General features: G+C 57.7%; 2 protein-coding genes across 2 annotated transcripts; both read left to right on the top strand.

The window, feature by feature from the left end:
• Nucleotides 1–54: 54 nt before the first annotated feature.
• TEKT2 (tektin 2) lies at nucleotides 55–4,172 on the top strand. Its single transcript, XM_070786851.1, has 10 exons — nucleotides 55–75; nucleotides 1,227–1,434; nucleotides 1,519–1,644; nucleotides 1,834–2,039; nucleotides 2,568–2,711; nucleotides 2,787–2,901; nucleotides 3,080–3,187; nucleotides 3,301–3,444; nucleotides 3,611–3,690; nucleotides 3,862–4,172. Exons 2-10 carry the CDS (start codon nucleotides 1,279–1,281, stop codon nucleotides 4,073–4,075), a joined length of 1,293 nt encoding a protein of 430 aa, XP_070642952.1. The 5' UTR covers nucleotides 55–75; nucleotides 1,227–1,278; the 3' UTR covers nucleotides 4,076–4,172.
• A 940-nt stretch (nucleotides 4,173–5,112) lies between these two features.
• On the top strand, nucleotides 5,113–10,865 carry ADPRS (ADP-ribosylserine hydrolase). The gene is made up of 6 exons (XM_070786845.1): nucleotides 5,113–5,345; nucleotides 7,483–7,579; nucleotides 7,817–8,024; nucleotides 8,399–8,583; nucleotides 9,382–9,482; nucleotides 10,056–10,865. The coding sequence occupies exons 1-6, from the start codon at nucleotides 5,132–5,134 to the stop codon at nucleotides 10,346–10,348; spliced, it is 1,098 nt and encodes a 365-aa protein (XP_070642946.1). The 5' UTR covers nucleotides 5,113–5,131; the 3' UTR covers nucleotides 10,349–10,865.
• The last annotated feature ends 66 nt before the right edge of the window (nucleotides 10,866–10,931 follow it).

The following is a 10,931-nucleotide window of genomic DNA, read 5'->3' as shown; positions in this document are numbered from 1 at the left end:
AGGGGACCGGGCTGGCGGAGGCGGGGTGCTTACACCCAGGGCCGATCTCCCTCCCGCTCCTTTCTTCGTGCCGGGGTAGTAATATAAACTAAAGATGACTATCCTGGGAGAGGACGGGAGGGGCTGGGCTGGGAACCAGACAAAGCCCGGCTCCTCCCAGTGGGGATCCCTCACTGCCCCCCTCTCCTCCTCCTCCTCCAGTAGAGGGCGGAGAGAGGGAACGTGACGGCCAGGTGGGGAGGGGACCAGCGCCCCCACCCCCAATTCCCTAGAGCCAACTTGTAGCCCCCGGCAAGACTAGCCTGTCTTTTCCAAACGGAGAACAGGGCTCCTTCTCTTCGATCCCTCCGGATCTTGTCCCAAAGCTAGGGCAGGGAAAGAAAAGAAAACCCACAGGACTTTAGTTGCTGCAAGTAGGGATGGAAATTGGATTAAGGTCTATTTTTCCTGCTACCCAGGGCTTCCCTGGGCTTCCCCGGGTGGCTCAGACGGTAAAGAATCCGCCTGCAGTGCAGGAGACCCGGGTTCGGCGCCTGGGTGGGGAAGATCCCCTGGAGAGGGAATGGCTACCCACTCCAGTATCTTTGTCTGGAGAATTCCATGGACAGAACCTCCTGGCGGGCTACAGTCCATGGGGTCGCAAAGAGTCGGACATGACTGACAGACTAACACTAGGGCTTCCCTGGTGGTTCAGCCCTAAAGAATCAGCCTTCCAGTGCAGGAGAGGCAAGTTCAATTCCTGGGTCGGGAAGATCCCCTGGAGAAGGAAATGGCAACCCACTCCAGTATTCTTGTCTGGGAAACCCCATGGACAGAGGGCTACAGTCCACGGGGTTGCAAAGAGTCGGACCAGACTTAGCGACTAAACAGCAACAATTCCTGCTAAACAACAACGATTCCTGCTACCCACCCACTCTGCCAGCCCTACTAAGCACCTGGTCTAACACACACACCCAGAGGGACCCCATTATCCCCTTTCACCTGATCCAGGGTGAAGGTGCCACAGTAAGGGAAGGGTGCCACAGTTTGTGTCTGTGGATAGTCGGGTGGGAGGCAACTTAGTTAATGCCTCAAACAGTTGAATGTAGGGAGAGCTGTTCCCAAGCAGGCTTCCAGAAGGAAGGGAATTGAAGCAAAGTGGACAGGAGCATGTCCTTTAGAGGGGCTGCAGTCCAGGAGAGGCTCTCCTGCGTGGTCTCCTGCCACCTGTTTGCCCCCTCCTGCAGAGTTAGGTGTCCTGGAACAGGCCTGGGGGCCTGACCCTTCAGGACCTGCACCATGGCCACGCTGAGTGTCAAGCCCAGTCCACGCTTCCGGTTGCCGGACTGGCAGACCAACAGCTACCTGTTGTCCACCAACGCCGAGCGCCAGCGAGATGCCTCACACCAGATCCGCCAGGAGGCCCGGGTCCTCCGCAACGAGACCAACAACCAGGTTGGGGGTCCAGAGTCCAGCTGGGTGGTGAAGGGATAGCTCCCAGCCCCCGACAGCCTTTTTATCTGTGTCTGTCTCTTCCAGACCATTTGGGATGAACATGACAATAGGACGCGGCTGGCAGAGAGGATCGATACTGTCAGCCGATGGAAGGAGATGCTGGACAAGTGTCTGACGGATTTAGATGCTGAGATTGACGCCCTGGCACAGGCAGGGAGCCAGGGCAGGGTGCCAGGAGATCCTGCTCAAGGACGACCTCCTCTCCTTCCCCTCTTTCGGGTCTGGGTATTTGGTGGCTTGTCCATCTGAGTCACTCACTGTCCCCTTGGCTAAAGTGGTGATGAGAGCTGCTTCCCAGTAGGATGGCCCCACCAGCCCCCTGTGCCCTCTCTCTTCTAGATGAAAGAGTCAGCGGAGCAAAACCTGCAGGCCAAGAACCTACCTCTGGATGTGGCAATTGAATGCCTGACCCTGCGGGAGAGTCGGCGTGACATTGATGTGGTGAAGGACCCTGTGGAGGAGGAGCTGCACAAAGAGGTGGAGGTCATTGAGGCCACCAAGAAGGCCTTGCAACAGAAGATCAGCCAGGCCTTTGAGAAGCTCTTGTAAGAGAAAGACACGGCATTCTCATGTTCCCCTGCCTTGGGAGGCTGTGTTTTCAACCCAGAACCTGTGTATCATGGGTAACTAGTCACTGCTTCTCAGGCTGCCTTCTGCCCCCTCTGTGCCCATGGCAGAAACCACTCACTCGCTGATCGTAGCACTTTTTGCACCGCTTGGACATGGTCTCAGAATACTTCTCGTGACACTGCTCTCAGCAGCCGTTATCTATTGATTGGAAACATGAGGGATGAGTGCATTTGCCATCATCCCTGACTTTCTGGGCATGTGAGCCATGTGGGTGTAGCTATTTGAGTGTGCCCTGTGGGTGTGTACAAGCATTTGGGTGCCCTAATTTTGTCTGTAGGGGGCTCATCCAGCTGTGCCCATCTTTGTCTCAACTGCAGCAGCAGCTCCTCTGTCAGCTCAGCTTTCCCATCCCTCCCTGTCCCTTCAGTACCAGGGTGGGGGACTGTGTTCCGGGGCTGCTTTGGAGGGATGGTTCACTGATCCAGTCTCTTCCGCCGCCCCAGCCTCCTGCAGGAAGCCCGACAGCGGCTCAACTCTGACCATCGTGGCAAAATGGAGACACTGGACATTGACAGAGGCTGCCTCTCTCTCAACCTCACGTCCCCGAACATCTCTCTGAAGATCAATCCCACACGTGTGCCCAATGGGTAAGAAGGACATTTCACTCCCTCTCCCTCCCTCCCCGCAGAGGCCATGCTCTTACTATTTCCTGCCGCCTGCAGCTCCACCTCACTCCAGCAGTGGGATGACTTCAGTCGGTTCAACAAGGACCATGGAGAGGCTGAGATGAAAAAGGCCATTGAGCTGAGGGAGGCCATCGCCCTCACTATTGCTGAGGTGAGTCCCCCACCACCACCTCCTCGATCCTCCATGGCTAAGAGCTGGCCCCAGCGGGCACTCACACACCCTTGTCTTTCGGTCTCTGTCTTATGGCATCCCTCCCTGCACCTGAGCGACACCCTCAGGTGGCCAGAGCTTATTCCCTCCCTTTGCCCTGCCTACTTCCTGTTCTCAGACCAACAACGAGCTGGAAGCCCAGAGGGTTGCCACGGAATTCGCCTTCAGGAAGCGGCTGCGGGAGATGGAGAAACTGTACAGTGAGCTCAAGTGGCAAGAGAAGAATGTGAGCCTTCTCCACGTGGTCTCCTGGGGCATGGACTTCCGGCTGTGAGATGAGCCCTGCCAGGAAGCCCTGGACTGGGTAACCAGTGGAGACTGGGCGCTCTGTCCCCGCAGACCTTGGAGGAGATTGCCGAGCTGCATGAGGACATCCGGCACCTGGAGGAGGACCTGCGCAGAAAGTTACAGAACCTGAAGCTGTGCCACACACGGCTAGAGGCCAGGACCTACCGGCCCAACGTGGAACTCTGCAGGGACCAGGTGAGAGGGCACCCCAGCGGGGCACAGGCCCCCTGCTAAGGTTCCTCAGGATGACTCACTTTCTGGTGGGGCAGGGGTGCTGGCACAGGGCAACCACCCCCCAGGCCTGTGGGCAGAAGACTAGTATGGCTGACCTGGGATTCCCAACCTGCCCCTCTGCCTCCAGGCACAGTACGGCCTCACCGACGAGGTTCACCAGTTAGAGGCAACCATTGCCGCCCTGAAGCAGAAGCTGGCTCAGGCACAGTAGGTCTAGGGAGCGGGCAGGAGGGGCGGGGAGATACCTCCCACCACTGGGGTCCCTGGCTGCCTGCGGGCTTCCCTGCTGGCTTCCTGGCTCAAGGCTGGTGAGCTCAGTCAGCCCTGAGTTCTCAGTCTCATGCTGGGGGCAGTGGGCTGTTAATGCCTGCTCCCCAGGGACGCTCTGGATGCCCTGTACAAGCATCTGGCCCGGCTGCAGGCTGACATCGCCTGCAAGGCCAACTCCATGCTGTTGGACACCAAGTGCATGGACACCCGTCGGAAGCTGACCGTGCCTGCGGAGAAGTTTGTGCCTGAGGTGGACACCTTCACCCGCACCACAAACCGCACCCTGAGTCCACTCAAGACCTGCCAGCTGGAGCTGGCCTAGGCAGGGGGCTGAGGGAGCAGAGGAAAGCTGGTTGAAAATGGAAGGGATGGGGGGAGTGGAGAGAACGAATCTAATAAAGGTCGGGATTCTCAGTCCAGAGGGTTCTCTGCTCCCCCTGCATGTGGCCAGCGGGAGAGAGGGCTCTTGACCCTCCTGTGTGTGGAGGTGCAAAGATGGGAAACACCATCTCTAAAGCCAGCACCCTTGGACTCCAGCGGTGTGACCTCTAACCAGCTCTGCCCCCTCTCCATACCTAGAGGAGGCCCAGAGCGGGCTAGGGTGATGGGGAGGGCTTGGAGGTGGGCACCCAGGCCTGAATAGGGGCCACCCTATGGTTGGACAGCTGGCCAACCGTGCAGGGGAGGGGAGACAGTGACCCAAAGGTCTGCCTCATTGCCCAGCTCTCCAGGGCCCTTCAGTGGCCGACCAGCCGGCTAGGACCCCCTTTACAACTCTGGGGAAAAGTGAAAGTGTCAGTTGCTCAGTCGGGTCCGACTCTTTGCAACCACATGAATTGTAGTCCACCAGGCTCCTCTGTTAAGTTGTTCCCCGTAAGCACCTTCTCTGGAGAAGGGAATGGCAATCCACTTCAGTATTCTTGCCTGGAGAATCCCTTGGACAAAGGAGCCCGGTGGGCTACAGTTCATGGGGTCGCAAAGAGTCGGACACGACTGAGCGACTAACACACACACACACACACACACACACTACTCTGTCCATGGAATTCACACACACACACACACACCTCTGTCCATAGAATTCTCCAGGCAAGGATACTGGCGTGGGTTGCCGTTTCCGTCTCCAGAGGATCTTCCCGATCAGATGGTAAAGAATGCAGGTGGATTCTTTACCATCCGAGGCACCAGGAAAGCCCTTACAAGTCGCGGAAATGCGGGCTAAAGACATAGACCGGACCCTATCTGACCAGGGGACCGCCCCTGGTCTCTCGTGGGGGGCTCTGCGACTCCGGGCCGCGGGGCGGCGCTGTGGGGCCTGAGACGCCGCTCAGTGGGGGCGCGCGCCCGCCACGCCGGAAGTGGCGGCGAGTCCGCGCGGATGGCGGCGGCAGCAGCGATGACGGCGGCGGGCTGCGGAGGGGCTGGGGCGGCACGCTCCCTCTCCCGCTTCCGAGGCTGCCTGGCAGGCGCGCTGCTCGGGGACTGCGTGGGCGCCGTCTACGAAGCGCGCGACACCGTCGACCTGACGTCAGTCCTGCGTCAGGTCCAGGATTTGGAGCCGGACCCCGGCTCTCCCGGGAGCGCGCGGACAGGTGGGCGGGGCCGGGCGCCGCGGGCACCCGGGGCTCGGCGAGGGACGCGGGCAGGGAGGGGACCGCTGCCGGAGGAGCCCGGTCTGCACGACGCGGGGATACCTCGGACTCGGCGTGTCCAGGATCCGAGCCCCGTGTTCACATATCTCGCCCCGAACGTTCGCCGTCTCGGGGCACGCCACGCCTAGATTGCGCCTACTCCAGTACTTAACACCTCTGGCCAGTTTCACCCGTTTTACCCCGGTCTCTCAGAACACTGCGCCACCAGCCCATCTCCACGCAGCTGGAGCGCACTTCTGAGAACAGATCTTATGGAGGCCTCCCCGGGCCTGAATCTCCGCAGTAGTTGTCCATTACTCTTAGGACAGAGCCACACTCCTTAAAGTACCCTACTTGGCCTGCCCTCGCCTGCGGTTCCAGTTCCATCTTCTAGCACCCTTGGCTTTGCTTTCTGTGCTGCGCTTCCTGGCACTTCGTGCCTCCTCTAGCTCCTTTGCATGTATTGCGGTCCCTTTGCCTGTAAAACTCTATTCCCTCAGCCTCTCTCTCCCCTGTGCGGTCAACTCATCACTCAGAACTCAGTGCAGTGTCACGGCTGAGGAGGATTCTTCTGGGAGATCACGTAGAATAGTAAGAAAAAGGAGCCACACCCAGAAACCTGGAGAAAGAAAAGGAGTTAGAGAAGGAAAAAGTTTATTGGAGGAGAAGCAGGGGAGGTGTGTAACAATAAACTCAGGAATTTCAAGATGAAGACACTGGTTACTGATGTGAGGCCACAGAGAAGTTAAGTAGGGGGGAGTCTAGATTTAGGAAAGCTTTGTCAGTAGAAGGTTGAACCCTGGAAGCTATATTTCAGTGGGTTCCGGAGGGAATGAAAAGGAACTCAAGACTCAGTTCCTCTCCTGATTCAGATCTGCGTTCTTTTGGGTGGGCTTCAGCCAGGCAGACCCTTCCCATGGGGTAGCCCTCAGCAGCTCCTAGCTCAGCATCTCCAGCAGAGGAAGTTTCTCTTTACAGAAGCCCCAGCAGAAGTCTCTGATGGTCTCACTGGCCTGGCTTAGGTCACCCATTCATCCCTGAACCAGGGCACGGGATGTGCTTTTGGCTGGGCTGGAGGTGGCATTGGCTCCATCTTTGATCATCTAGGCTGGGAGTGGGAGAGACGTGGTTCCCTGGGGGGAAACTGGGTGCCAGGGACCAGTTGAATGGAGACTGGGTTCTGCTGCATCACAGAAGGAGAAGCTGAAGAGACAAAGGCAAGGCAAGGTCCCCTGGGAACTAGGCTGGGGCTAGACTGCAGGAGAGACTCAGTCCCTCTGAGGGGAGACTAGAGCGTGTGGCTGCGGGTAGGAGACTGTAGGCCTCTCTTGCTGGTAAAGTAGAGAGTGGGGGCCTCCTGAGAGTGAAAGGTAAAGAGAGGGCAGGGTTGGGGCTTGGGATACACAGAGCAGGGTGGGGCCGGGGGCTGAGGGCAGATGTCAGATGTGAGGAATAAGAAGGGGTTCATTAGGGAGTGTGCTTTGCTCTCTACAGCTGTGTCTTCTTTGGATAAAAGCAAGTCCTTGTCCCTAACTGGCTTATAGCCTGAGAAGCTACCAAAACCAGTGATGTGTGTTACAAGTGCCAGGGCAGAAGACCCGGGCACCTAGAGGAAGGAGAGGAGGTGGGTGGAGGGAGACGAGCAGCCCCAGGTGGGAAGGATGTGACCCAGGCTCCAGGATTGGTTCTGAAAAGGTGGAGGGGAGCAGTGGGACATAAGATGGATAAGGAAGGAAGGGCTTCAAATGGCCATGGCAGTGAATTTGGACCTCATCCTGAAGGTGAGAGCCAGCCATCTGAGCAGGAGAGTGTGATGACGAAAGTGATGCTCTACTCTTAGGAAGAATTTTCTGGCGGCACATATAGGCCAGGTTGGAGGGTGGGGAAGACACCGGAGATCTGAAATCAGCAGGACATGTGACTAATTCAGCGTACGGAACTGTCGAAAATCCCATGGCTGAGAGCCTGGGAAACTGGATGGGAGTGAGAGGCTGGCTTGAGGCCTTCTGGAAGTAGTAGATAAAAAGCGTGAGCAGGAGGCCGCAGCCGCCACCCTCGAGCCCTGCAGTTCCATCTCTGCCCCCTGCCCTCCCTGCAGAAGCACTGTGCTACACGGACGACACAGCCATGGCCAGGGCGCTGGTGCAGTCCCTGCTGGCCAAGGAGGCCTTCGACGAGGTGGACATGGCTCACAGGTGAGGCCAAGCGGGTGGGCGGGGTTACTGCACCCCTTGACCAGCGCAGCGATGTCCGTGCATGCCAGGACACCCTCCCCCAGACCCCGCAGCAGGACACTGTCCTTTGGGCCGCTGCAGCTTCCCAAACTAGAAGTGACAGCTCCAGGATTCCTCTTTTCCCAAACCAGCCAGGTTTCTTCTCTCCCAGCCATGGCAGGCATCTCTTAAATTGTGATCCTGTGGCCTCGCCCCTAGGTTTGCTCAGGAGTACAAGAAGGACCCTGACCGGGGTTACGGTGCTGGAGTGATCACCGTCTTCAGGAAACTCCTAAGCCCCAGATGCCGGGATGTCTTTGAGCCTGCACGCGCCCAGTTCAATGGCAAAGGCTCCTACGGCAACGGGGGTGCCATGCGGGTGGCCGGCATCTCCCTGGCCTATAGCAGCGTGCAGGATGTGCAGAAGGTATGGTCCGGGTGGGCTGGCCTCGGCCCTCTCGTCCCTCCCGCACGCCGGGGTAACCACATCCTCCCGCACGCCTGGGTAACCACATCCTCCCGCACGCCGGGGTAACCACAACCACATCCTCCCGCACGCCGGGTAACCACATCCTCCCGCACGCCGGGTAACCGCACCCTCCCGCACGCCGGGGTAACCGCACCCTCCCGCACGCCGGGTAACCGCACCCTCCCGCACGCCGGGGTAACCGCACCCTCCCGCGCGCCGGGTAACCGCATCCTCCCGCGCGCCGGGTAACCGCACCCTCCCGCACGCCGGGTAACCGCATCCTCCCGCACGCCGGGTAACCGCAGGCCTTCGCCTCCCTTGCTTTGCCCTAGTTCGCCCGGCTCTCGGCCCAGCTGACACACGCCTCCTCCCTGGGTTACAATGGTGCCATCCTGCAGGCCCTGGCTGTGCACCTGGCCTTGCAGGGCGAGTCGTCCAGTGAGCACTTCCTCGAGCAGCTCCTTGGCCACATGGAAGAGCTGGAGAGTGATGCCCAGTCCGTGCTGGATGCCAGGGAGTAAGTAGGCGGGCGGGGGGCGCATCTGTTTTTCGTGTGTATGCTGGTGGGGTGGCATTGTCTCAAGCGGAAACCTTTGTAAAATATGTACTTATTAAATATGTATTAGTACTTATTTAATACATATTACTACTTATTTTATACATATTTAATGAATACAAATGTTTCTATTACTGTCCTTGGGATTCTCCAGGCAAGAATACTGGAGTGGGTTGCCATTTCCTTCTCCAGGGGATCTTCCCGACCCAGGGATCAAACCCAGGTCTCCCGCATTGCAGGCAGACACTTTAACCTCTGAGCCACCAGGGAAGCCCACTTAATAATATTAAGTATTATTAATTTGAATGTTAATGTTAATAATATTACACACGCCAGGTCTTAGTGGCGGCATGAGGGATCTTCGATCTTCTTGCGGCGTGCGGGATCTTTAGTTGCAGCGTCTGAACTCTTAGTTAACGGCATGTGGGATCTAGTTCCCTGATCAAGGATTGAACCCAGGCCCCCTGCACTGGGAGTGTGGAGTCTTAGCCGCTGGACCACCTGGGAAGTCTCTGAAACCTTCCTTCTTTAATTGCAGGTCCTAAGGAGGGGTGGGAAGAGCCCTGTGCGTAGGCTGTACTTCAGGGCTCTCTGGGTCCCAGAGAACAAACCAGCCAGCTCACACCCAGCCCTTCCCACTTCTTGCCCTGGCACCTGTGCCTGGGTATCAGCCTGACCACATCCCTGCCCCACCCTTCCCCACCTGCCGTCTCCACCCTGCTGGCTCCGACCTCCCTGCAATCTCGCCCCCATCCACAGGTTGGGCATGGAGGAGCGTCCGTACTCCAGCCGACTGAAGAAGATCGGGGAGCTTCTAGAGCAGGACTCAGTGACCAGAGAGGAGGTGGTGTCCGAGCTAGGTGGGTAGCCCCCTGCCCCCCACCCGTCATCCTTCAGGGTTAGTCTTGGGCTCTTAGATGGGACGGGAGGGGTGCCTGCAGTTACTCCTCCACCATCGCACTTCTGGGGCTGCCATAACAGGAGCACCATTCTCTGGAGGCTCCTTGGCAGGCTGGGCACAGAGCCTTCTTCTCTAGGGCAACAGTGCCCTCAACCTGCAACACCCAGAAACGGCTGCTGGCCGTTAGTTGTTTTACGGCTGATGGTGATAACTGCTGTTTATTCATACAGCATTTTTCCGTGTTTTGGGCACTCTGCAGAGTGCTTTACCTCTAGGATTTCATTTCACCCTCACACACCAGCCCTGCAAAAGTTCCTAACTTTATTTCCTCTCTGCACATGGAGCTAAAGCCAAGATACAGGAATCACACAGGCAACAGGTGGGCAAGCCGAGATTTAAACCCAGGCTGTGATCTTAATCCCAGCCTAACTTGAAGCCTAGAGAGTTGACTTGTGACAAGTGTCAGGAAACTTGGGAACACCATGGGGCCTGGGAATAGGGGTCAAGTTCCCATATTGTGGTCTCCCCACAGGAAATGGCATTGCTGCCTTTGAATCTGTGCCCACCGCCATCTATTGCTTCCTGCGCTGCATGGAGCCCGACCCCGAGATCCCCTCTACCTTCAACAGCCTCCAAAGGACTCTCGTCTATTCCATCTCGCTCGGTGGGGACACGGACACCATTGCCACCATGGCCGGGGCCATTGCTGGCGCCTACTATGGGATGGAACAGGTGCCAGAGAGCTGGCAGCAAAGCTGTGAAGGCTATGAGGAGACTGACGTCCTGGCCCAGAGCCTGCACCGGGTCTTCCAGAAGAGTCTTTGAGGGCCTCAGCTGCTAAGGGCCTGCCTTACGCAGCAGGACCAGCTACAACTTGCATTGGAAACCCTGGGCATCCTCAGGCTCGGCTCCCTGCTTCGGTCTTCCTGCCGCGTGGGCAGAGTGCACCTTGGAGCCAGCGTCTAGTCTGGGGAGGAACAGGTGCCTTCTGGTGCTGGGTTCCTGCCTTCTGCAGAGCCTCGGTGCTCCTGGCTCCTCAGTCAGACATGAGGGACCAGGGCAGGTTTTATTTTGGAGCAGTATTTGTGGCGTTTTCCTTGATTATCTAGGACATGGGATTTGGGGAGGTGGAAATGATCTGCAGCATCATTTCTCCTTGTTGGGATTTAGCCAGTTTGCCTGAAGCCTGTCTTTGGGCCCCGAGTGCTCAGTTTATGTGGATCAGGAGGTGGGCACGTGGATCTGGCCATTCGAGATGCACACCTGGCCCTTGGCCGTCGTGGGTCTTGTGAACAGCTTCCAGAGAAAATCGCAGAGCAATAAACAGTTTTGGTAAGTCCCACCACTGTTTCTTGTGTTTCTCCTCCACATGGATGGATTCTTCCCCTCACCTTGACCTTCTGCGCCT

The sequence above is a fragment of the Bos indicus genome, chromosome 3 (assembly GCF_029378745.1).
Source record: "Bos indicus isolate NIAB-ARS_2022 breed Sahiwal x Tharparkar chromosome 3, NIAB-ARS_B.indTharparkar_mat_pri_1.0, whole genome shotgun sequence".
Lineage (NCBI taxonomy): Eukaryota > Metazoa > Chordata > Mammalia > Artiodactyla > Bovidae > Bos > Bos indicus.
The sequence above is the reverse complement of the archived record's forward strand: the minus strand, read 5'-3'. Positions and strand labels throughout refer to the sequence as shown.